The sequence below is a fragment of the Trichomycterus rosablanca genome, chromosome 20, assembly GCF_030014385.1.
Source record: "Trichomycterus rosablanca isolate fTriRos1 chromosome 20, fTriRos1.hap1, whole genome shotgun sequence".
NCBI classification, from domain to species: domain Eukaryota; kingdom Metazoa; phylum Chordata; class Actinopteri; order Siluriformes; family Trichomycteridae; genus Trichomycterus; species Trichomycterus rosablanca.
Genome location: NC_086007.1, coordinates 8,556,132 through 8,583,457, shown reverse-complemented (window position 1 = coordinate 8,583,457; position 27,326 = coordinate 8,556,132). Strand labels below are relative to the sequence as shown.

The 27,326-nt window shown below is 39.3% G+C and overlaps 1 protein-coding gene across 2 annotated transcripts; it reads left to right on the top strand.

Annotated features, from left to right (window-relative positions):
- The first annotated feature begins 308 nt into the window (after nt 1-308).
- On the top strand, nt 309-26,494 carry sacs (sacsin molecular chaperone). 2 transcript variants are annotated; one of them, XM_063016234.1, is made up of 10 exons: nt 309-416; nt 662-862; nt 4,003-4,153; nt 6,650-6,740; nt 6,868-6,953; nt 7,894-8,005; nt 8,761-8,907; nt 9,858-11,340; nt 11,970-12,061; nt 14,252-26,494. In XM_063016234.1, the coding sequence occupies exons 2-10, from the start codon at nt 840-842 to the stop codon at nt 25,798-25,800; spliced, it is 13,734 nt and encodes a 4,577-aa protein (XP_062872304.1). In that variant the 5' UTR covers nt 309-416; nt 662-839; the 3' UTR covers nt 25,801-26,494. The 2 variants fall into 2 exon arrangements, with proteins under 2 accessions (XP_062872304.1, XP_062872305.1); XM_063016235.1 differs by having other exon boundaries at nt 649-862.
- The last annotated feature ends 832 nt before the right edge of the window (nt 26,495-27,326 follow it).

Below are 27,326 nucleotides of genomic sequence, written 5' to 3'. Positions count from 1 at the left end.
AGTGATCATAAATGTAAAATGTAGGGCAGTAAAAACTGTTAACTGATTGTGGTTTTTGAACGTATATGCTAGGTCAGAAAGAGGATTGGATTATTTGAAACAAAATACCTAGCGGGGGGGGGGGGGGGGGGGGGGGGGGCAAGCTGTACATGTATTTGTATTCTTGAGCAGCTGTGGAATCGATTCGCGGTTCCAATCGATTAGAATGGTGGAATCGACTCTGTTTGGAACCGACTCCCAGCCCTGGCCGTTAGCTCTAAGATATTTGAGGCTGCACTTAAAGCCGCATAGTACTGGACACTGCAGCTGTTAATGCTAGGCTAATGTTTTCTTTTTGTTGTATTGATGTGGGCCTGGACGCCATGACGCAGTATGATATTACAAAACACCGTGTTTAATACACAGGCTGTAAATAGGTATAGTGTCAGTGTTTTTAAAGTAATATTTCTAGAGGAAGTCTGTGTTTGTTTCTTCGCTACTGCCTTTATGTCTCACCGGACGGTGAAGAAATATCTGAAACATGATACTAAAGTGGAGTGGTGAAGATGAAGAATATTGGAGAAATGTGTAACCCAATACTGGAATAGCTAAGAACTAATCAGAGCTCTCTCTCTCTCTGTGTGTGTGTGTGTGTGTGTGTGTGTGGAGGCGGGTTCACCAGCAAAAACATTAAATACAGCCTGCACCACTATGGGCTGATTCGAGCTTTTCTTAACCTAAAGAAGTAAACAAATGAAGATCGAATCAGTGCTTTCGTGCTGGAGAAGATAACGGTCCTGAAAGGCTCAAATTCAATAAATGCGCTCGTCGGTACATGAACAGAGACTGACTGAACAGCTATGGCAACCAATCCCGACCCATGGTGAGTTTAACTTCTATCTATTCATGTGGTTTATTATTACAGCTATCACGTTGAGACCATCTGAGACCTTCCCTGAGCTGGGCAGCACTGGTGTACAAGTACTCAGAGTACATGTTTGAAATGTTTGTATTGTGGGCAATGTTAACTTAGTGGTTGATGTACTGGACTAGTATTTAGAAGGTTTATGGTTCAAGCCCCATCCGTGCCATGTATCCACTGATGGACCCTTGAGTAAGACCCTTAATCTACACCTGCTCGAATTGTAAAAAATGTACTTGTAATTAAATGTATGCAGTAGCTGTAAGCTTGGAAGAGGTAGTATTCAGAAAACAGTTTTTGTTCTTTAGAAGAATATTTGAAAATTGGCAGATAGATTGGTAATAAAGTTTGTACCTCACAACAACACAGTGCACAGTCATGGTAGGAGGTCTTACATGTATCTACAAGCATTTCCTATCATTGTAAATGAATGTGTGTTGCCACACAAAGGGTTGGCACCTTGACCCAGGCAGGAGTACACTCCACACAGGGTACCAACTGATTGCCAGGCAAAACGCTCTCTTATTTAATGACTTACCTACCTTTGTGCAGAGTAGAAATAATTAATAGTAATTGCAGAGCAACGTACACAGAAACACTCAGAGGCAATTTAGAGTAGCCAAACCACACACACATAAGGAGATAAGGAGAACATATGAAACTTCACAGATAATGATCACAGTGTGGTTAGAATTAAACCCAGGTCCCCAGGAACTGTTTTGCTGTGTTACACTTATCTTACATGCTGCACCACCATATCACCCAGTCAGCCTTAATTTGCCCAGAAAATCGGCATTGGTAAATGTTACGGATGGGCTATATTGTTGTCTACTGGTCTAGTCATTCACAAACCATTTTTACATCTATTTAGTATGACTATTTTGTCATGTTGTGATTCTTGGTCAACCATTGGGTTGGTTTTTGGGTTTATTATAAATGTTCATTGGGCTGCTTTTTTGCAAAGACTTTTTGTTACAGTCAAAATTCAATAGGCTTTACAAGTACTCTACTGTATGCTTCAGTGAATGGTAGATTTGCTTTATTTCTATTTTACTTTATAAATCATTTTAAGATTTATCTTATATTAACTTACATTTGAGCACATATACTTCATTAACAGTTACTACATGTCAGAGTAGCACTATTCCCTGTTCTTGGACCCCTCAGTAAGGCTCGTAGAAAAACATTTAAAAAGTAAGATGTTTGCAAAATGTATTAAATTGCAAAATTGCCAAGTGTATTCTAAAAGAATTCTGAATATATGATTATTTTATGTATTTGAACAGAATGTGTTACTCAGCAACACATTAGCAAATTTAGACCACAGTGAGAAATGTTGAGCTTATTTAGTCCGTAGAGTGCCAGTGTAAGACATAGCATGTGTCTGTTATTCCTGAAGGCTCTATATGCAGGCTTCAGAGAAATGTTAGCACCCGTAGAAAACTACCCCCCTTCCAAATCGTACTTCACTTGGCAGGCACTGCCTGTTTGGTTTAATACAGAAGTGAAACGTATGTATGTAATGTATTCAGGTTTTTATTAGCAAAAGATTCATTATTGCCTTGCAGGATTTCCCCATCTCCTTCTCTTTACAGGAGTGTAAGCATAACTAATCTATGATCAATAGCAGCTGCATTGTCTTAACATCTGGTGAATTATTCTACTCAAGGGTCATTTTATTAGAAATATCGTACTACTGCTGGGTAGGACACCCCCTTGCTTTCAGAAAACCCACATTCATAATGACATCAATAATAGTTGCTGCATAATTCAAAACTTCTTAATTATAATTAGTGTTGGTTGGCAGTTGCAGAACTAATAATGCAAAAGTTTACAATATGCCAATTTACTGCAAATTCTAAATTGTTTTCTGTAAGAATCTGATTTCAAAATAATTGTTTTTGTTAGTTCATAATAATTCTAGGATTAAAGAAATATTTTGGTCAAAGAAATGCAAGCCAGTGTTTATGTTTCATCAGTAAGGGTTCAACCCCTACTTATAATACATAAAAATGCATACTGCAATATTAGCCAATTAACTATTAAATTGTCTTGTCAACTATAGAAGTGAATTAAAAATAAGCATAGTGCTTACCATCTTTAAAGAATAATTACCATAGTTGCCAGGCTTGTCAGAAAATGCTATTGAAAATGCTGCTTTTATGGCATCTATTTGCGAATACCTTTATTTTCCATTTCTTGCAGACCTACAATGGAGCCAGAACGTTTCTGGTACATCTTAAAGAGATTGCCTGTAATGCCTTTGGGATAATTTAATTTGTGTAATAGTGACGGGCATTCATTTCTATCATGTGGTTTGCCTAACGATGTTCTGTCTTTCGGTGAATGAAAATGCAGTGGTTGTCATTCATTAATCTTCGGTAACTGCTGTATACAGATTAGGGTGACAGTTGGTCCAAAGCCTATCCCAGGAACTCAGTGCAAAGTCATTGACTTATTATAAGATCTGGAGAAAGTGAGTGTCTTTTAAATGGAGTTTGTGTGATTCATGTAGTAACAGTTGTTATTTAATAAATTACACATTACAAATGCTATTTCTCTGATGACACCATGTGATTACATTTACATTTACATTTTCAGCATTTAGCAGACGCTTTTATCCAAAGCGACTTACACAATGAGCAATTGAGGGTTAAGGGCCTTGCTCAGGGACCCAACAGTGGCAACGTGGTGGTGGCGGGGCTTGAACCGGCAACCTTCTGTTTACTAGTCCAGTACCTTAACCACTGAGCTATCACTGGCCCTTTATTGATTAAAACAATAAAAACGTTTAATGTTTTTTGTTTCCTCTTAAAAGCAATGATAATTGTAAAATAATAAATGTAATAAAACACACATAGATCTTTTAAAGGCATTTTAAAGGTTAACTTAGACCATAAGATTGACTTGTATGAGCTGTTATCTCTTAGTTAATAGTAAATAATTGAATAATTGTTCAGTCCAAATAATTGTTTGTTGTTTTTTTATCAAAATGTTAATGTGTATGCTCTTCAGCTTAACTAAATAATAGGCCTCTGTATCTACATCTTGAAGCCTTTGCAAAGCTAGGATCTCACACAATGCCTTCTATACACTTTTAGGTTGCTATTGGTGACAGTCAGTCATGAATATTTAGGCCAGAGGGTCTTCCAAGTCGCTTGGTCTACAGTAGTCCAGCACATCAAGCAGCTGATTTACCAAGAAACGGACTTCCCTGTATGTGAGCAGCAGCTGCTTTGCAATGGGAAGGTGGTAAGTACGAACACACTGGCACACTGTACAGCAGGGCTATTCAACATTTTGGCAGGTGAGCTGCATTAGAAAAGCACATGGACCAGATGCATCGCAGTTTTGTGTGGCACAATGTGTTGGTTAATGTGGACGTTCCAAATCTAGTCATTTCCAATTCCCCTGATTGTAATAACTTTGCTGCTGGCATTGACCCTTTATTTATCATTATATCATTATTTATTTTATATTTTATTGATATTGGTACATGGTTAAGTTTAAATCCCAACATGCCTGATACGTCTGTACCAACACAACACACTCTAAAATTTCACTATCATGTCAGTATCACTGGTGCACTGAGAATAGGCTACCACTCAGATATCTGGAAAGTTGTGATGTCTGATAAAATAGCCAGTGAGTACAAGCCTGGTCACCCTCGGAGGTCAGTGCTAGTGAAATATAAATACAGAGCCTTCAAGCTCATTTTAGGGCTTCTGTATAATTTTCACCTTAGCATGAACACAACAGAGGGACCTAAATAGGGACCTAAATATATACTAATAATTACTAAGGATTTGTGTGGGGGAAAAACTTAAAAGTTGCATTTTCATGTAAAGAAACTTTTTCAAAGAGGCACACAATATGTGGTGCTGCCAGGGCAAATATAACTTGACTGATGGTTTTGCTGAACACATGGACAAAAGCAAGAGCAGGGGCTTCTTTCGGAAACCTCACTTGAATGTGGGCAGTATCACCTACAGTTGCATTAAAAATATTAGACCCCTCATTTTAAAAGTTGTTATGGTGATGTGTTTATTTCGTACATTAAAGTGAAAAATAATCCCAGTTTTCCAGATAAACCAGAACCAGACTGAGATTCTACACACGTATGCAGTACAGCTGGATAGCATTCTGAGTAGTCTTGAGTTTCATATGCTTTGCTCATAGCGTCTTCTGCCCACACAGCTTGGATTTCATTAAATTATAACAAGATTTAGCCTTGATGCTGGCGTCACTCCAGCGTCAGTAATTACTTCAGGAATTTTTTGCTTGTGGTGATTCCTGCTGGAGACGCTAAGACAAGTTTTCAGCATGCCGTTGATGTTCATCATTGTTCATCAGCATTTTTGGAACAAAAGTACATATCAGCAAGAAACACTTGGATTCTGGTTGAAATATTCTTAATATTTGTATTCAAGCTAAATATTTGAATTCATACACAAAAGTAATGCAGGCTGGTATGGAGGACTCTCATCTCAGACTCAAGTATGGAAAAATGATATTTTTGTTGCCAGAGTTGGACAATATTTTTTTATTTCAATTATATCAACTGATTGATCCTGGTCAGGGTCACAACAGGTCCGCTTTGGCCATTCCTATTTCAGACATAAGCAAGCATGTCTGTATAGATGCCCGGCTGACCAATAGCCCCTAGTTTTGAACCTGGCTTTCAGCCGTGGTGGGCTAATAGTTTTGCCTGATTGCAGTAGTGTATACCAGGTGATGAGTTCAGTAAGGAGGTAAGTAGATGCTGGCTATAATCTTAGACAGTCAGAGACAGCTGGCTTAAAGCTGGCTCACTCCCAAGATTAAACATTGATTTAGGGTAGACAGAAATTGTATACCAGTGACTCATGGGCAATAATATTGCTTTGGAAAATGTATTTAGCTGCTTTGACTTGTCTGAAGGTTAATGTCAGTACATTATAAGAATTATATATATATGGGTTGAAAAAGGTCTTTTAGGTGGTCTTTTGGTTTAGTTCTTGAGTTTGTTTGCCTTGTTTTTGACCCTAGACACATTCCCATCTGCTGAAGTATGGGGGCTACGCTTATATGTCAGGTGTTTGAAAGTGACTTTGAGGCATTATATCTTAAAATCATTTTGTATTTGCAGTGCCATAAAAATATTTGCCCTTTTAAATTTGTTATTTTATTTGAAACATTACCACTCTTAATTGTTTCATCTATAAAAAATGCCATCTGTGTTACCAATGAACAAACTGTAATTGATAACTGGGATTATAAGAGTAGATACACCCATGCATCTAACAACCATAAATCTAACACCGCATTCCATAGTAGGAACATCTTACCTACAGTCCAGCATGGTGGTGATAGTGTTGGGATGTTATGCTTCTAAAGGGCTGTGGCTTATGCTATAATTGACATACCCCTGCATTCTCCTCTTCACTGGAAAAGCCAAAAGGGGAATGTCTGGTCATCAGTATGTGATCTGAAGCTTAAGCACAATTGGGTTATGAAACTGGACAAGCAAATTTAGACTTTGGAGTGGCCTAATCAAGGTACTGAAACACCAATAAACACTTATCAAAGATGTTTGGTTGCAGTTGGTGCTACTAAAGTACACAACCATTATTAAGTTTAGGGGTTTTGCTTGGCGCTACATTTTATTCTAATGAAAATACATGTAGATTGGTACGTTGTAATCAATTATCAGCATTTGATGTTACTGATGACATGCTGTAAATAGGGCATTCTGTGTTGTCTTTTTAGATTAATGATAGAGTTGAGATTGGATCCCTGGTACCACAAGGGAGTACAGAAGTATTCATGACACTGCACGGGCGAGGACTTCGAGGGGGAGGTATTGTATATATTGTAAATATAAATAAGATACACATTGAGAAAGGACAACAAATGTGCCCATAATATGTAATGAGTAAAGGGTCCAATGTGATATGCTTGTATTTCTCTCAAATGCTCTGTTTCAGGGAGGTTTGGGCAGACTACTCCACCATTGGTAGAGTTTCTAAAAGACATTTTGCGGCGCTACCCAGAGGGTGGGCAGATATTAAAAGTAAGTCTTGTGATTTCGATTTCACATGCATTTATAGAATTTCAAGATTTGTCTGATGTAAAAAAAAATACCTAAATACACTGACAAGTGTGAGAATTGAAGAAGGGTTCAACTTGGGATATTTTTTAGATCTGTAAGCTTCGCTTTTTATATATTAACAACTTTTGAAGGAACATGGAAAGATATAGGCTGCTGGAATTAACCAGGGTAGTCCGGTTAAGATAACATCTATTGTTTAAGTGAGCTTTGAATAATAAGTCCACAGTGAACATCACTGAGCATTAAGAAAAGCAACTGTGCTGGAAAAGGTACCTTATAAATGATGTAATCTGTTACCCAGGTTTAAAATGTTTCTGTTGGTTGTTTTATGATGATGGGACATTATCTTATATCCTATATATTATTATATAACAAAGCTGCTTGATTGTTTGTTTGTTTATTAGTATTTTAACGTCATGTTTTACACTTTGGTTACGTTCATGACAGTTACTCATTACACAAGGTTCATCAGTTCACAAGGTTATATCAAACACAGTTGTGGACAATTTAGCATCTCCAATTCACCTCACTTGCATGTCTCTGAACTGTGGGAGGAAACCGGAGCACCCGGAGGAAACCCAAGCGGACAAGGGGAGAACATGCAAACTCCACACAGAAAGGACCCGGACCGCCCTCCTGGGGATCGAACAACCCATTTGGCCACCGTGCCACCCAAGCTGCTTAAATAAATGATTCGATTTTCCTGGTCATTAAAATACATTAAAAAAAACAATGCTTATTGTGTTCTACATTTTTAAAACAAGAATGCTTATTGTTACCTCTATTTGACAATATCAGTGCATTATCAAGTGCAAAATCTGAAACTAATGCTTGTAAATCATTTATTATATCCTAATAAAACAGATGTACTTATAATTTGATATTTGATATTGTTATATAGGAGCTGATTCAGAATGCAGAGGATGCAGGAGCAACACAGGTTAAATTTATGTATGATGAGAATGAATATGGAGTGGAGTCACTATGGTCACCTGAAATTGCCCATTATCAAGGTATTGTCTTGTCATTATTATCTGATAATTTGAAATGATAACATTTTAATTGTGCAATGTTAGTCTGCCTAGTATTATTATATTTTAGTAGTAAAATATCCAGTGATATTTAATGAGCATAAAACTAATTGGAAAATAAAATGCTTAGTTTATTTTTACATATTGTTGAGTTTTCACTGGTCTCAGTGGAAAACAGTTATTCAGGATTATTTAGGTAGGGAGGGGGGGGGGGGGCACTGGAAAGGTTGAAAACCCCTGATGAAAAACCCTAATTTTAAAAAAACCCTAATTACGCTGAGCAATCTTGCAGAACTCTGCAGAAACAAGCTCAGTCTGTAATTCAGGCACAAAATTTAGACAGAGAGCCAAATATCTTTCTCAGTATCACTCATCAGTATTACTCACTGTGTAAAGAAGCTGCATGTGTGTACCCGAAGCAGTGTTACTCAATGAATAACACTGCCTCAGGTAAACAGATGCAGCTTCTGACTAATTTATAGCACTTGTACATTCCAGCTGCTCATTCATTCCAGCTGCTTATAAAATTATTGTTAATTAAAAATATTACATTTTTGTAATATTTTCATTGTGCCTGCCTGATGGAAGTAACATATTTGCAGTTACACTGCTAATTCAGCTGGTGTAAGATGACCGCACAACCTTTTCCTGTAGGAGACGCAAGCAGTAAAACCCACAAATTTGTGACCATGGAAAACCTCAAAAAAAGCATTATGATGCACTGTGTTTTTTGTCAGGAGCGGCTTTGTATGTGTTCAATGATGCAGTCTTCACAAAGGAGGACTGGAACGGGATTCAGGAGATTGCAAGAAGTAGGAAAAGAGAGGACCCTTTAAAAGTTGGCAGATTTGGTATTGGATTCAACTCTGTTTACCACATAACAGGTAACTTGTGCTCATACCAAGTTTTTGTCAGCATAATTTTTAAAGAAATATCACAGGAATCTGCAAACATTAAATGCAGACTAAATTGCTGCATTAGAGTTATACTCTAAATCTCTTCTGTAATACGATCTAGTGGTTCCAAAATAGAGGAAGTGCTCATTTTCCCAACTACAAAAAATGTTGGGCATGATTCACAGTCGTTTAAAAGGTTGGATTAAATGGAATAAATGATTTCTTGCATTATTGGTTTTCATTATTTATGAGTAGCTTATCTTTTTAATAACCCCTTTGAACAAGTAACGAGTTTGAGAAGACAGATTAAAAAGTTTAATTGAATTTATAAAGGGAGGCACGGTTGCTCAGTGGGTAGCACTGTCGCCTCACATCAAGAAGGTCCTGGGTTCGATCCCAAGGCGGGGCGGTCTGGGTCATTTCTGTGCGGAGTTTGCATGTTCTCCCCGTGGGTTTCCTCCGGGAGCTCCAGCTTCCTCCTACAGTTAAAAAAACATGCAGTTAAGTTAATTGGAGACACTGAATTGCCCTATAGGTGAATGAGTGTGTGTATGTGTGTGTGTGTCTGCCCTGTGATGGACTGGCACCCCGTCCAGGGTGTTACTGTGTGCCTTGTGTCCATTGAAAATAGGCTCCAGCACCCCCCCCCCCCCCCCCCCCCCCCATGCCCCCATGACACTAATTGGATAAGTGGTTAAGAAAGTGAGTGAATAAATTTATAAAGTTTTAATAAGTTAGCTAAATTGCTCACTGCACCACTGTTTTTTCTCCCATTTCTATTTTTTACAGGGCATTAAAAATAGATTTCTGGTTTGACAACAGCTTAAACGATTCTGTGGTATTGGGCATGTTAAATGAGACAGTACCAAGAATCAAAATAATTTTAGGTGATGTACAGGTTGCATATCTAATACAACCAAATTATGCATTTTTTTCAGATGTCCCAAGTATATTCAGTGGGGATCAAATTGGGATGCTGGACCCACATCAGACACTGTTTGGAATTAATGAATCTGGACAATGCTGGAACTTGAAGTCAGACATAAAAGAAATAGCAGAGCTTAACGACCAGTTTTCTCCATATTTTGGTATTTTTGGCAGCTCAGAGAAAACTATGAAAGATGGACATTTTCCTGGAACGCTTTTTCGCTTCCCGCTCCGTATTAAGCCTTCTCAGCTGAGCGCCCATGTTTATAATAAAGAGAAAATTCTTGAGCTGTTTGAGTCTTTTAAAGCTGATGCCGATACAGTGCTGCTCTTTTTGAAGAGTGTACAAAAGATCTCTCTGCATGTGCGCGAATCAGATGGCACTGAACGTATGCTCTTCCAGGTCACAGCGGGTGAAAACACTAAAGACCGGCTTGAACGACCCAACTCGCTGAAAAATCTAAGCTTGGCTATTGACAGCTACAATAACGGTGTACCAGTGAATTCAATCACTTGTTCTACATACCAGGTCACTATAGAGGTGCAGGATAAAACTGCAAAGGAGAGCCAGAAGACCTCTTGGCTGGTTTGTAATGCTGTTGGAGGGCGGGGCATATGTGCTGAACTGGACTCTCTTGCAGATGACCTAAAGTTCATACCAATTATTGGCATAGCTTTACCACTCATATTTCTTGATGTGGATGATGGAGCAACTTCCAGCTTCTCAGGGCGGTCATTCTGCTTCCTTCCATTGCCCCCAGGAGAAGAAAGTGTAACCGGGTTTCCAGTGCATATCAGTGGCTTTTTTGGTCTAACTGACAACCGCAGGAGTATCAAATGGAGAGAAGTGGACCAATGGAGGGACCCTGCAGCCCTTTGGAATGAACTTCTCGTTGTAACAGTCATTCCGAGGGCTTACTACACGCTCATTATGGAGACGATCAGACGTGTTCAGAACAAGAAGGACCAAGAATTCTTGCTTTCTCCTAAAAACATTTATGAAGCCTGGCCTGATCCCAACAAGATACGCTCATATTGGAGACCCGTCCTTGAGCCCCTGTTCCATGATCTGCTCCAGGAGCCAGTTATCTACTCACTCAGTAGCACTTGGGTCAAAGTAGATGATGCAGTATTCTTAGACCTAGACTACAAAACAGACAGCATAGAATCTGTAATCAAATACCTTCAGAACTCAGGGATGACGCTGGCCAGAGTGCCAGATACCACGTCTGGAGTCCTAACCACATTTTTGACCAAACCCGACAGTCTAAAGAGGGTGACCCCTGCTTTTGTACGACAGACACTAAGAAAATCTAGGCACATGGGGACTCCTGATGAGAAGCTGCTTACACTTGAGTTTATTCTTAGTGATGCCTGTTACAGTGACCTTATTGGACTGGAGCTGCTGCCTTTGCAAAACGAGACCTTCGTAGCATTTTCTTCTTCTGTGAGTGACAAAGATGCCGTGTACATCGCTTCTGATGAGTTTCCAAGGTATGGTAGTAAATAATGTTTTGAATGATTAATACATTTGTAGTATAACTGATTTGTAGTGTTTCCAATAAAATCATTAATCTACATAGTGTGGGACAGCTGCTATGTTTAGGGGCTGGGAGTCAACACACAGTGGTCCAATTGTGCCTGTTCAGACACTTGACCAGGTTAATAGCACCAGCTAGGTTTTGAGCTTGTGAACCTGAGATCTCAGGTTACAAATAAGTCATTCCTGGCCAATAACAAATTTAGCTGCACTACTGTTTCTTCTTGCACAACCTCTTTTCAAACCAGACGCTCCATCCCGAATTACAAACTGTCTGAAGATATTGGGTGTCTGTTCAGGCTACTGGCTAAAGCTGCTTCTGCTTGTGCTAGCAACATATATGGATTAAACATGGTAATAAACACAAAATAGGACACACCCAGTTGTATGCATCAGTATAGAACATTTTGCTGTTCCAGAACTATGAGAGAACATTACTTAGTGCTCTTCTAAGATCACAATTGATTTAATAGCTGTACATTTTATTATACACATACCTGTAAATGTTGATATTATTAAATTAGATTGTAGTATGAAGCTTGCTTTTAAAACTAATAACTAATACATTTCATTTCCTCAACAGGTCTCTTTACCCAGGTCTGGAAGGAAGATTCATACTGGAAAGCATTTCCCCACAAGTCATGAATTGCCTAAAAGAAGCAGCCAAAAGCAGAGGTAAATATACAAATGATAAATGCACTTTTGTTGCTGTTTTTTTTAGCAGTTAACATACAGTGTGGTAACGGGTTTTTATTGTCGTACTGGATATTAAAAAGTGTATCAGAAAAGAAATGACATCATGGTAGGACATTAATTGTATGTACAGTATGTAATTTACGATGCAGCTACATTTTATGTTCTGGCATCTGCCGTTATTTGGTTTTACATGCCAAACAGAGTACCTTATGCCACTACATAACATTGCAGGAACTTGCTCATACCCCTTCAGTATCTCATATTTAAAATGTGCTATTACGTTTCAAGCTAGTTTATTTACAATGCTGAGTAATAACTCAAAATTAATTGTTTTTTTATCTTGATCCTGCTTGTGAATGTAATTCCCAGCTCAGCAGTATTTTTGGGGTTGTTCAGGTAAGTACTGTATGTGTTATGTCAGTTGTATGGAGATGACAAGTTGCAGTTTTAATTACTTACATTTGTAGCTATATTTATGATAATCTAATTCGTCTTTACATTGTATACTGCTCATGCTTTTTAAGGCAGTGCAGAAGAACTAACCAATCAAAGCCATAAACAATATCAGTATCTTTATGCATGACAAGCATACCTCACTAATTTTCTGGACTAAACACAAAAGAAAAACAAGAAAAGCAAGAAACTGAATGAATGTAGTGTTAAATTAAGTGTTTACAGCATGAAAAGTTATCTGTGGAAATGTATCTTTGTACTTGGTGTTACATTGTGGATGCGACCAGCAGGTGCTACCAATATCCACAATATTTGCATGTCATGTCTTAAAATTTTGTGCAAAAATGTTTTTACGCTGATGAGACAAAGCATTTGGACCAAACCCCTCCTCCCAAAATGTTCATGTTGTGGTTTATAATATATTAAATGTTGAGCTGATGGTAGTTAGTTGTAGTATACATGTTGAATGCAGCCAATATGAACAGCATAATGACCTGAGGGATTTTGATAAGGGCCAAATTATTATGGCTAGACAACTGAAGACTCATGAATTCCAGAGTACATGAAGACTATAGTGTCTGGTATGGATCAACAGAAGAAAACTGTTTCATATGGACGGCGGGGCATACGTGCGTCCTTAACACATGAAAGAGATGGCACCAGGATGCACCATAGGACAGTCCACATTGCAACATAGGAACTGCTGATGTTGTCCCTAGAATTTTTTTCAAATGTAAAGTCCATGTCTCAGAAGGTCAGTGCTGTGTTGACAGCATATCAGATGCATGGTCCTAATGTTTTGACTCATCAGTATATAACCTGGTATTACATAAAATATAGGAAGCATTAAATTTGATTTAATGAGTAAACACAAATTACAGTTTGATTCTTTTATTGTTTTATTTTTGTCAGATTTAACATTTAGTTTTAAAGAAATCTGGAGCAGGGCAAGTACATTTTCTTGTACTGTATATCTTGAACATGTCTGTGTCTTTGTATAATACCAAACCTGTTTTTTGCTGAAGTTGTGTTTTATAAAAAACAATGACTAATATTTTATTTTATATATGGTGTGTTTTGTAATAGTAGACTGTAATAGTAATTGTAAAAGTGTGATAGTAAACTGAGGTATGTGGTATGAATCATGCTAAAATTGCGGCATACGTGTAGCAGGTGCTTTTATTCAAAGCGACTTACAGCTGTAACCTAACACCCTTTAAGCAACTGAGGGTTAAGGGCCTTGCTCAGGGCACCAGCAGTGGTATCTTGGCAGTGGTGGGGCACAAACCAATGACCTTCTATTAACTAGTCCAGTATCTTAATTGCTGAGCTAGTGTTGATTCTTGATTTGGAGTTGTTCATACTACACTTTAAAGAATTATTGTGATTTAGTTCAACTAAAGCCAAGTATGTTGTAAATTAGCACTCATGAAATGTCAACCATTGTTACATGCTTCCTCTATTTTTAACATAATTACAGACATATCATGGTGTGAATGCTCACTGCTGTGACTGCTAAACCAGTAATGGTGATTTCATTAACATGACTGATTGTGTTTATCATTCTCAGCATGTCAGAATTATTATAGCCGTCTTAGTGTAACTGATTTAAGAAAGTGTGCTATTGGTTAAGTAACTCACAATGAGCTGTTTATGTGACTAAAACATTTAGTTTTATACAATATGCTTCATTTGTTGCTTTTCTATATTTTCTAGGAAGACCCTGCACTCAGGTCCAAGTTTTAACTCCAGAGAGATCAGCACGACTCATTAAAGAAATTCTTGCCACAACCTGGACCTCTAGAGACTTTTCTGTGCAGTGGTACCCTGGTGATCAAGAAAAAAAGCATCCCTCAGCATCCTGGCTCAGAATGGTCTGGAAATATCTGTACATTAATTTTGCAGAAAACCTTAGTACTTTTGAAGACATGCCTTTAATACCGAATGTGCCACTGGATGACGATATTGACACTTTGGAGCTCCTGCGCTTGAAGACTCCTTCTCCCATCATTATTATGAATGAAGAAGAAGGTCCTCTCTTTGAGATCCTTCCTGAAGTCATAAAGAAAATTGGAGGAGTTGTGTTAAAAAGCTTGGATTCATGTTTGCAACACCCACTTTTGAAAAATTACATCCATCAGTTATCACCAAGCACTTTACTCCAAATCATGGACAGGACCTCATCCCAGAGACTGGCAAGTCAAGTCTCATCCCTCTCTGTAAAACAAAAAGATATTCTCCGAAGCTTTTTGGCTGGTCTCACAGATGTCACTGAAAAGGAGAGACGTATACTTCTGGACCTTCCTATCTTTCTAAAAGTTGGGCAATATTCAGAGAAAGGAACCCCCTTCTATACTTGTTTGAAAGGAGCCAGAGCACTGCACCATACTGCCAAATATCCTCCAGACGTAAAGTTGTCCATTAATGTAGTTGACAGCAGTGATGAAGCAACAATTCGTCTCATTAGCCTGTTAAATGTGGAACAGATTACAAGCACTGAATGTCTGAAGGTGATTGTTCACGATATTGAAAAAGGGTTTTACACCAAAGAAGAAATAAATAGCATCATGCTCTGGACCCTTACTCATTTGTCATTTCTTAAAAATGAAAACAAAGCAGTTATCACTTGGCTTTCATCTCTGAAGTTCATTGATACCTCTTCTGGAAACCCTCTTGCAGCTACAGACTTTTTTGATCCTGAGTTGGAGATCCTGCAGAATCTGTTTTACATGGAAGAAGAAACCAGATTTCCACCAAACGTCTACACATCATCCCCTGATATTCTTCATTCTTTGAGACAGTTAGGGCTCAAGAATGAGGTTCAGCTTACTGAGAAAGATGTTCTTCAGATTGCTCAAAAAATTGAAGAGTTACAGGCAAGCACTAAGCCAGACTGGGAGTCAGTTCTGAAAAAGGCAAAAACTCTTCTCACTGTCTTAAACAAACAAACAAAATTAGTTAAGTCATCAGACATTCAGACATCCCTCCAGAAAATAAAATGGGTACCTGTCTGCAAGGACAGACCGTTAAATTATCCACAGTCTCTTGCCTGGAAAGGAGACACTTGTAATATTTCCTCTCTCTCTGAAATGTGCAGTATATCTCATGCAGTGCTTGTTGGTTCTTCAGTATCTCTGGTGGAACGGACATCTGCCGGCATGAGGAAAGCACTAAAGTTGTCAATGGAGCCCCAAGTTGACCAAGTTCTTCAGCATTTGAAAGCTGTAAATGACTGGCACAGATCCCAAGTATTTACCACAGAAGACTGGTATCAGTTTCAGCAGATGCTTTTTGAGATTTATGACTTCATGCAAGCTCACCTAGAGAATGCAAGTGAAACATTGAAGTCTCTGCAGTTTGACTGGGTTTGGACTGGAAAGAACTTTGCATCCCCTGGCACTACAGTCCTTAAGCCTATACCAGACCTTGATCTCCAACCTTACTTGTACTCACTGCCAAAGACTATTGCAAAGTTTAACAAACTTTTTAAGTCATGTGGTTCTGTTGAGGAAGTACTCCCAGATCATGTATTGGAAGTGGTTAAAACAGTCAAGGACAAAAGTGAAGAGGAAATGACCAATGAGGAAAGCAAACATAATCTCCTCCTACTGATTAACATCTTACGATGGCTGTACAACAATCAGATAACAGTTGAGACTGACATGCAAGTGCCCATTTTTTGCTCCAAAGATCTAAGCAAATTGATTATGAAACCAATTTATGAATGCACCTACTGTGACATTAAAGTGGATGATTTGAATGACCTACTTGAAGATACATCAGAACCCATTATCCTTGTACATGATGACATTCCTATGAAAACCGCAGAGTGGTTACGGGTTCCATGCCTGAGCACAAGACTCATAAACCCAGAAAACCTTGGCTTTGAACAGTCTGGTCAGAGGGAACCTCTAACAGTGAGAATAAAAAATATTCTCGAGGAATACCCATCAGTTTCAGATATCTTCAAAGAGCTCCTGCAAAATGCTGACGATGCAAGTGCTACTGAATGCAGTTTCATGATTGACATGAGGAAGAATGTTGATATACGAGAAAACTTGCTGGACCCTGGAATGATTGTCTGTCATGGTCCTGCCTTGTGGTCATTTAACAATTCTGTTTTCTCAGACACAGACTTCCTTAATATCACAAGACTCGGTGGATCCTTAAAAAGATGTGAAGCAGACAAAGTAGGGAAATTTGGACTGGGATTTAACTCTGTTTACCATGTGACGGACTTACCTATAATTATCAGCAGAGAATTTATGATCATGTTTGATCCAAACATCAATCACATTAGCAAGCATATCAGAGACAAATCAAACCCAGGCATCAAAATCAACTGGAGTAAACAGCAGAAAAGACTGAGAAAGTTTCCAAATCAGTTTAAACCTTTTATCAATGTCTTTAACTGTCAGCTTCCTTTGTCCCAGGAGTCCCCTTACAAATATGAGGGAACACTGTTCAGGCTCCCTTTCCGCACAGAGCATGAAGCAGGAGTAAGTGAAATTAGCAATGTCTACTACAATACCACTGACATATACTCTCTAGTTGATGAGTTTAGCATCTGTGGCCACCGACTGATCCTTTTCACACAGCATGTTGGCACAATGGTCCTGAAGTATTTGAAATCTGAGGAGCCAAATCCTGCTGCAGCACAAGATGTAGTGACAATAAACAAGAGTGTCTGGTCTTCTAAGGCAGCATTTGGTCCCCTTAGTATTCTAAAATCGGCAGCCAAAGTCATGAAAAAAGTTGCAACCACCAACAAAGTGCCATCTGATATTCCAAAGTCTGGGTGCATCATAAGAATTGTTGTGGAGGAATTTCACAATGTGTTTCGACGTATTCTTGATCTACAGTCGCCCCTTTTCAGAGGTTCTGAAGAGGATCCATCATCATATTTTGAGATGGCAAATAAAGGCTCTCAACCCAAGAGGCTTACTGATGAAATACCCCAAAAGGGTGTGGAAAATACAAACTGGCTTATTTTTTCATGTATGGATGTGACAGAAGCTTTAAAGTTCTCTCTGAGTGAAAGTGGAAAGCGACTTGGACTGGTGCCATGTGGGGGTATAGCAGTTCTGCTTTCTGAGGAAGAGAACAGAAAATGGACAATGAAGATGAGTGCAACCCCAATTGGAGAGGTGTTCTGTTATCTACCTCTCAGAATAAAAACTGGACTACCTGTACACATAAATGGGTGCTTTGCAGTTACATCGAACCGAAAGGAAATCTGGAAAACTGATACAAAAGGACAATGGAACTCAATTTTTATGAGACATGTGATTGTCCAGGCATATCTGGGTGCACTAAATATGCTGCGAACCATGTCCGAAAATGGTGAACTCCTAAACTACAGCTATTTTGCAGCTTGGCCTGATCCTGGAATCGTACATGATGACTTCAATTTGATTTGCCAAGGAGTGTACCAGGAAATTGCCAAAGGTAATGATAATGACAATGCAAAATTCTTCTCAGATGGTAAATCATGGGTGTCAATCAAGTATGTTCGTTTCCTGGATGACTCATTGCTTGGCAAAGCAGATGTTGGACCTGCTGCCTTCAAAATTTTTATGAAATACCTGAAGAAGTGTGGCTCCCAAAATCTATGTGCTGTTGAGTTGCCAGACTGGGTCAAGGAAGGCTTTGATGATGCTGGCTGTAAAGGGAAACTGATGGAGAACACACTGACAGAGAAACAGTTCTTCTCAGATGTGTTTTTTCCCCACATACAAGACATTGACAGAGAACTTCGTGACCCCCTAATGCACTATGTCCTTAATGAAAAATTGGAGGACTTTGCCACTATACTTAGAGAGACTCCTTGTATTCCATGCTCAGGGCCCTCTGAGTGCCTTGTTTTGCCATCCCGACTGATTCATCCAGAAGGAAGAGTTGCTAAACTGTACACTAGTGAGGATGGACGGTTCCCAGAAGGCACTTTGAAAGACTATCTGAATCCAGTTTGCTTAGTGAAGCTAGTACAGCTGGGTATGGTAAAGGATGATCTCTCATGGGAAGATGTGACTGAACGAGCTGAATCAGTTATGGCTCTGAATGAGGTTGACCATACAGCTGCATGCCACAGAAGCAGCATACTGCTTAGTTTAATAGATGAAAAACTCAAAATGACAGACCCAAGAGCAGTTGAATTTGTTGAAAAATTACAAACCATTAATTTCCTTCCATTTCTGACAAAGCCTGCTGGATTTTCACTGCCTTGGTATGGGAATAATTTCCAGCAATTACAAATGTTTTCTACAAAAGACCTTTTTACAACAGACCATCAGGACACTGTGTGCTTGATGAAGCCGATCCTGAACGAGAACTCTCCATCTTTTAGAGGGTGTGGTCCCATCTCCTTGGCTGTAAAAGACTTTCTTGGACTCATAAAAAAGCCAGCGGTTAAGTTAGTCATCAGTCAACTCAGAGAACTTTCAAAATCATTTGACGGTGTTACTCTGTATCAGGAAAACATAACAAATGCTTGCTACAAATACCTGTATGAAGAAATGATGCAGTCCAAAGCAGCAAAGGAGGAAGTAATGGAGGAGCTCAAAACATTCTGCTCTATTCTAGTGGAAAACACATATGTGAATCCTTCAAAAGTGGCTTTTTACCTGAATTTTGATGCTGCTCCCTATCTTTATCAACTTCCTAACAAGTACAGGAACAGTTGTCGTGAGCTCTTTGAAAATGTTGGAGTTCAGCCAAACTTTACTGTTGAAAACTTCTCAACAGTTTTAGAACAGATCAAAAATGAATGTGGACGATCTCTCACTGAGGATAGCTTTCAGCTTTGTCGGAGAATTATCAGTGAAGGAATTTGGAGCCTGATCAGAGATAAAAATCAAGAGTTCTGCCAAAGTAACTATGGACACATACTTTTGCCTGATAGCAATCTCACTTTGCAGCAGGCCAAGTCACTGTGCTACAATGACTGTCCTTGGATTAAGGTCAGAGATACAACTGTTAAGTATTGCCATGGAGATATCCCTAGAGAGGTGGCAGTTAAATTAGGTGCAGTTCCAAAACGTCACAAAGCTTTAGAAAGATATGCTTCCAACGTCTGCTTTACTACTCTTGGAAGTGAGTTTGGACAAAAGGAGAAACTCACTAGCAGGATCAAGAGCATCCTTAATGCGTACCCATCAGAGAAGGAAATGCTGAAAGAACTGCTTCAAAATGCAGATGATGCCAAAGCAACAGAGATATGCTTTGTGTTTGATCCCAGAACCCATCCAACTGACAGGATATTTGATGACAAATGGGTACCCATGCAAGGTCCATCTCTGTGTGTGTACAACAATCAACCATTCACAGAGGACGATATCAGAGGTATCCAGAATCTTGGTCGAGGCACAAAAGAAGCAAACCCTGGAAAAACTGGCCAGTATGGTATTGGATTCAACTCAGTATATCACATCACTGACTGTCCATCTTTCATCTCAAATAATGACATTCTTTGCATATTTGATCCACATGCACTTTTTGCTCCTGGGGCAACAACTGTCAGTCCAGGAAGAATGTTCAGAGATTTGGATTCGGACTTCAGATCACAATTTTCAGATGTCCTTAACTTGTATCTGGGAAAGCATTTTAAACTGGAACGCAGCACCATGTTTCGCTTTCCTATACGCTCTGCAGAAATGGCCAAGATTTCAGAGATCAGCTCATTACCTGCTTCAGAGAGAATGGTACAGAATCTTATTGACAAGCTACGAACAGATGGTGCAGAACTACTTATGTTTTTGAACCACATGGAAAAAATGTCAATATGTGAAATTGAAATTGGGACAGGAGAACTAAAAACACTTTATTCTGTCACCGCAAAAATCACAGATGGTGATCGATTAAAACGTAAGCAGTTTCATGCCAGTGTGGTGGACAGTGTGACCAAGAAAAAGCAGCTGACTCAAATCCCAGTGCAACAAATTGCATACACAATGGTCATTGAAGACTCAGACTCGAACTCTACAACCTGGCTAGTCTGCAACAGATCTGGGTTCTCTGAAATAGAGAAGGTCTCCAAGAGTGTCATTTCAGCACACAAAAATAAGGACATTACACTCTTTCCCCGAGGTGGAGTGGCAGCTTGCCTTAGCCATAACTATAAAAAAGCTCACCGAGCATTTTGCTTTCTTCCCCTTTCTCTAGAGACAGGCTTACCTTTTCATGTAAATGGCCACTTTGCCTTAGACTCTGCCAGAAGAAACCTGTGGAGAGATGACAATGGAGTTGGTGTAAGGAGTGACTGGAACAATAATCTAATGACATCACTGGTAGCTCCTGCTTATGTAGAGCTGCTTATACAGCTGAAACGTCATCTCTTTCCTGGGCATGATCCCACAGTGACAATTCTAAATGGAACACCAATCCATGTGGTCAAAGACATGCTGAGAAAGTTCTTGTTTTTCTTTCCTGTAAACAGACTAGACATTCAGCCAGATTGGTACTGTTTGGTCAAGGCGATCTACCTCTGCATTCATGCAGACCTAAAAAGACTCCTCCCAGTGATTCGAACACCACACTTGGACAACACTGATTTACACTCAGCAATATACATTTGCTGGGTAAACACATCCACTTCCACTAAGGGCAGAGCATTTTTTGACAACTTGCTGCAGGATGAGTTGCAGCACCTGAAAAACACAGAGTACAACATTTCCACTCGAAAATCTGTGGCAGACAATGTATACAGGCTGAAGGCCATGCTTCTGGATGTAGGCTTCCACTTAATCCACAGTTGTGATGAGACAGCCAGCCTGTACCTCTGCTTGAAAGATGCAGGTATTCCAGTTAGCTACGTGACACCAGAGGATGTCCGAAACTTCCTACTGACATTCTCATCCCCCGATACGTCTTGCCAAGTTGGTAAACTACCCTGTCGACTGCAGCAGTCCAACTTTAAGCTCTTTCACACTTTAAAACTGCTGGTAGACTACTGCTTCAAAGACATTGAGGAGGATGAAATCAACATAGAGGGTCTGCCATTGCTTTTAACAATGGACAACATTTTGCAAGTGTTTGACTCAAAACGACCCAAATTCCTAACAAGTCATCACGAACTCATCCCCTCCAGGTCAGAGCTGTTCATGAATACTCTGTACACAAGATACAGCAACATTCTTTTTAAAGCAGGTGTGGCGAAGGTCTTTGACATAACCAGCTTTGGAGAATTGTTGGGATCAGTCCTACCTCGAGAGTACAGAACCAGGATACCTGTGAAGTGGAGGGACAACTATGCAAGTGACTCATGGCTTAAAAGTACATGGCACTTCATTAATGAGAACATTGGCATCAAAGAGGAACAGACTGAAGTCAAGTCAAAATTTGAGACAGTTGTGGACATCCTTAAAGACTGGGCCCTACTACCTGTTTTGAAATTTATGGTGTCAAGCAGCAAGTTAATTGTACCAGAATATGAGGCGCTGTTACCCTTCAGCCTTATGTACGCTGCAATTTTCCCCAATGGACAGAATGAAAAGGTTTTCCATGCTCTGATGAAATCAGGATGCTTACAGGTCTCAGTGAGCAAAATATGTGCAAAAGAGAATCCTATCTTGCCTCTTCTAGCCCAGTACACTGCAAATATAGACAATCCCTCAAGTCTCCTTAAGGCTCTTGAGTACATGATCCAGACATCAGCTTTTAAAACAGGAAGCCTGACAGACAAGGACTTTGAGGCTTTGTTGTTGTACTTCAGCTCTAATTTGATTAACCTGTGTCCAGATGATGTGCAACGTCTGAAATTGCTCCCATGTTACAAAGCTGTCAGTGGCCAGCATATTAGCATTGTAAACTTTGGAGCTTGCTATGTTCTGACCAAAAGCATTCCATCAATTGACATTGAAAAGTGGGCACACACTACATCATCAACCTTTCTAATGGACAATCCACAGCTAAAAGAACTCTACAGTTTCCTTGGGTGTATTCCCATTGATGACCTAGAAGTTTACCTTAAGCATCTACTTCCAAAATTTGACCTTCTGTCACGTGAAGCCAAAATCCATCACCTGATCTATTTAAAAGAGAGGCTGTTGGCAATGGATGAGCCGTGTTGCATAAAAGATCATCTCTATGAAAAGCTGGAAAGCCTATCATTTATTCAAGACTCAGCAAGCAGACTGAAACCTGCCAAGGCCTTCTATGATCAAACAGTGAAAGTATTTGAAATAATGCTTCCACCAGAGTCTTTCATCCCCTCTGAATTCTTCAAAAAAATTGAACAAGTATCAAAACCAAAAAATGGAACCTCACTGCTGCCTTTGTGGATTACATTTCTACGCAAGATAGGCTTGAAACATGTTGTGTCTCAGCAACAAGTGCTACAGTTTGCAAGAGAGGTCAGCATCAAGGCACAGACAGAGAACTGGTCTAAGGATAAAATTCAAACCATTGTTGATGTGCTTCTAAATCACATTTTTGATGAGAGAACAGATCTGTTTGAAGGAACATTCCTCAAAGAACTCTCAATGGTATCCTTTCTGTGTCCAGAGAGAGCACCAGCAGAACTTGTCCGACTTCATCCTCAGCACAAAGAAGTAAATGGCAGTCTTCCTCTAATTCGTTTCAGTGGGTCTCAAGTAAATCCAAAATTCAAACAAACAGATATCATGCAATTACTTTGGACATCTTGTCCTATCCTGCCTGAGAAGGCCACTCCAACAAGCATAAAAGACCAAGAAGGAAGCACACTTGCAAGCCAAGAGCAACTTGAACACGTTTTAACTTTGCTAAATGTCAATTTAGAGCCACCTTTGGAAAAGGTCATTAGTAACTGCAAAAACATCTGCAGCATCACAAACATTGATGATGACACGGTCAAGACAAGGAACAAAGTTTTGAGAAGGACCTACGAATATCTTAATGCAGACAAACGTGATTTCCGTTATCAGTTACGAGGAGTTTCGTTTGTGATGGTTGAGGAGGGTTGGAAACTTCTGAAACCAGAGGAAGTTGTGATAAATCTTGATAACGAGTCAGATTTCAAGCCATATCTGTACAAACTGCCACTTGAACTCGGCACCTTCCATCAGCTGTTTAAAGTACTGGGGACTGAGGACATTGTGTCAACAAAACAATATGTCGAAGTTTTATGTCGCATATACAGAAGCTCCGAAGGCAAGAACCTTGACCCAAATGAAATGAGAACAGTAAAAAGAGCTGTTTCTGGACTCTTTAAAAGCCTTCAGAATGACCCAGCACAAGTCCGGAAAGATCTAGAAAGCCTCAGAGATTTAACCTTTTATCTACCAAGTAATGATGGTCGACTTGCCAAGTCGAACAGTTTAGTATTTGATGATGCACCACATTATAAAAGCAGAATCCAGGGCATTGTTGGAGTCCAAATGCTTGTTGATATGAGCCAGTGCTATCTAGGGAAAGATCATGCTTTCCACACCAAGCTTATTATGCTGCTTCCACAGAAATTAAGGCCCAGACTTTTGAGTAGTATCTTGGAAGAACAACTTGATGAAGAGTCCCAGAAAATGTGCCAGTTTGGAGCACTTTGCTCACTTCAGGGTCGACTTCAGCTGTTACTCTCCTCTGAGCAGTTTATCACCGGCTTAATAAGAATAATGAAGCATGAGAATGACAATGCATACATAGTCAATGAGGAAAAAGCTATACGACTGTGTAAAGCTCTTTGTGAGGGCTTAAAGGTGTCCTGTTTTGAGAAGCTGCAGACAACATTGCGAGTTAAAGGCTGCAGTCCTATTCCACACAGCCGCAGCGAAACTCTGGCCTTTCTGAAAAGATATGGCACATCAGTGATCCACCTTTACATTCAACATTCAGATAGCAAGGATATCAATTTTCTTCTTGCTCTAGCAATGACCATCAAGTCTGCAACAGACAATCTAATTTCAGACACATCCTTTCTGATTGCTATGCTAGGCTGCAATGACATATACAGAATTACCGAAAAGTTGGACAATCTCGGTGTCAAGTATGACTCAACTGAGCCATCAAAGCTTGAATTACCCCTTCCTGGGACACCAATACCTGCAGAGATACACCATTTACTGCTAATGGACCCAATGAATGTATTTTATCCAGGCGAATATGTGGGCTACTTAGTTGACTCAGAAGGAGGAGACATTTTAGGATCCTATCAGCCCACCTACACATATGCCATAATTGTTCAAGAAGTACAAAGAGAGGAGGACGACAACCCAGGGTTTCTTGGTAAATTCTTTCAAATTGACATTGGGTATAGCGAATACAAAATTGTGAGCTCTCTTGATCTATACAAATTCTCCAGACAAGATGACAACACTAACATTCGAGATGACACACCATTAACACAAACAAGCCCATTAGACAGTCGTCCTCTGGGTCCCAAAATGGTGCCACCTATTTTTCCTGGCAAAGAAAATCACAAAGCTCCTCCGAAAAAGTCATCTCCCAAAAAGATTAAGCTAAACGCACTCCCTGAAATTCTGAAGGAAGTTACTTTGGTCGTAGAGCAGGCTTGGAAACTTCCTGAAACTGAAAGGAAGAAAATAGTAAGAAGGTTGTACCTCAAGTGGCATCCAGACAAAAATGCAGAAAACCTTGATATTGCCACGGAGGTTTTTAAGCACTTACAGAAAGAGATCAGCAGGATGGAGAAGCAAGCACAAGCAGAGCTGACAGACAGAACCTCAAGAAGAACCTACACTACATCATCCACCCGCTTTCAATCTGAGAGATTCTCCTTCCAAAGATTTTACACATCATGGAACCAAGAAGCAACAAGCCATAAGTCTGAAAGAAAGCAGTTTCAAGAGCAGTTTACAGGTTATGGAGGGACGTCACATTCCAGTCGGTTTTTTGTGCCACCATCTTTTAAATCTGTTGGCAACCCTGTGGAGGCTCGAAGATGGCTAAGGCAGGCACGATCAAATTTTTCAGCTGCAAGAAATGACCTACATAAAAATGCTAATGAGTGGGTGTGCTTTAAATGCTATCTGGCCACCAAGCTAGCATTAATTGCTGCAGACTATGCGGTCAGAGGAAAATCGGACAAAGATGTAAAACCTTCAGCACTGGCTCAGAAGGTAGAAGAGTACAATGCTCAACTGACTGGACTGGCTAAGGATGTCAGTATTTTGGAAGGTTATGGAGTTGACAGCCTAAGAACCAGATATCCTGACCTCTTGCCATTTCCTCAGATTCCTAATGATAGGTACACTTCAGAAGTGGCAATGAGGGTCATGGAATGTACAGCTCGAATAATTATCAAACTAGAGGCCTTTGTGCAGCAAAAAATGTAATCATTATGACAAATTAAGATTAGGAACAAATGTACATTAGGAACAAGTGTATATGTTATGGCACTTACTTCATGCAAAATCAATGTTTGTTTGCGTCCAAACAGGTGCTACCCGAGCCTGAAACAATTCTATCACTGTAACTTTTTACTTTTAGTGTTAAAGTTTTTGACATGCAACTGTATATAATGCCAAAAACCATAGCAATATTTTTGTTTTTAAACCAAATTTTGGGTTTCCCCTGTACAAAATCATTGCGATTATGCTGCTTTTTTACTTAATCTTTTATAGATGAGTATTTTTGACAGTCATATAGTTGACTACTGTAATTTGCATGTTTGCACCACACCTTTGAATAAGGAGCACTTGTGTGACTGCTGAACTTTGTTAGAATACACTAAAAACACTGGTACAATGAAAATGAAATGCCTGATTTATCTGTAAACTCTGGGACTTCATATCTAAGTTTATGTTTTAGTGTTGGTTTTTTGATTTAAAATAAAATCACTACTCTGTGTATAGAAAAAATAAAAATTCTGTACAGTCAACGCACAAGTTTTAGATAGTGCTACTGAACAACATGCCTAATGTCTGCATCATGCTCTTAAATGCGGTGTGTTTACATTGAGTAAACATCATTAGATGAAGTCACCATTTGCCATTTATCACTGTTCACTAAATTAAATGTTAATCTACATCTGTATTTACTTTGTTCTTTTTTCCATATGACCACATCTAAATTTGATCTATATGAATAAATAAATAAATCTTAAAATGAAAATTTACTTTTGAAACATGCACCTGATCACGATATATTTGTTTTTTATGATGTACATTGTCAACATTGTTTTTATCTTGTGTGAACACTTATAAAGCTGTTGTTGAAAAGAACATGCATACTTATATGGTGCTCAAATGTGATGCTTTGGTACACCACCAACCCAATTAATAACAGTATTAGCTGTTAACAGTACATTAAGCAGTATTCTTAAGCAGTCTAAACCAGCGCTTCCCAACCTTTTTTCACCACGGACTGGTTTCATATAAGATACAATTTCATGGACCAGCGGGGACGGGAGGATTTAAAATGGAATAAAATATACTGCTCACAAATGAGCTTTTTTCGCTGCAACGAGACGCTGCTTCCACCTGGGAGAGATATGAGATGATAAACACCCGTGTGTTGGAAATGGAAGCAGTGTTTTCATTGCTGATCTAGCGATCTCTAATTATTCATTCTTTCTGTGTGGCCTGGAAATAAATGACCCACTGACCGTTACTGGTCCGCGGCCTGGTGGTTGGGGACCACTGGTCTAAACCATGGACGCTTCCTAAAAACTGTCGAGAATCTTTACTATTCGCATCTATCAATTGCAATGGGGTTCACTCAGTAGCACAGCTTGGCCGAGAAAGTATGGCTGATAAGCATTGCCATTATTGGTTTAAAGACACATTTTTGGCTTGTTTGGAAATCCTGATGCTTTTCAACATACTTAAAATATGTATGTGAAAAATAGATTTTTTTTACA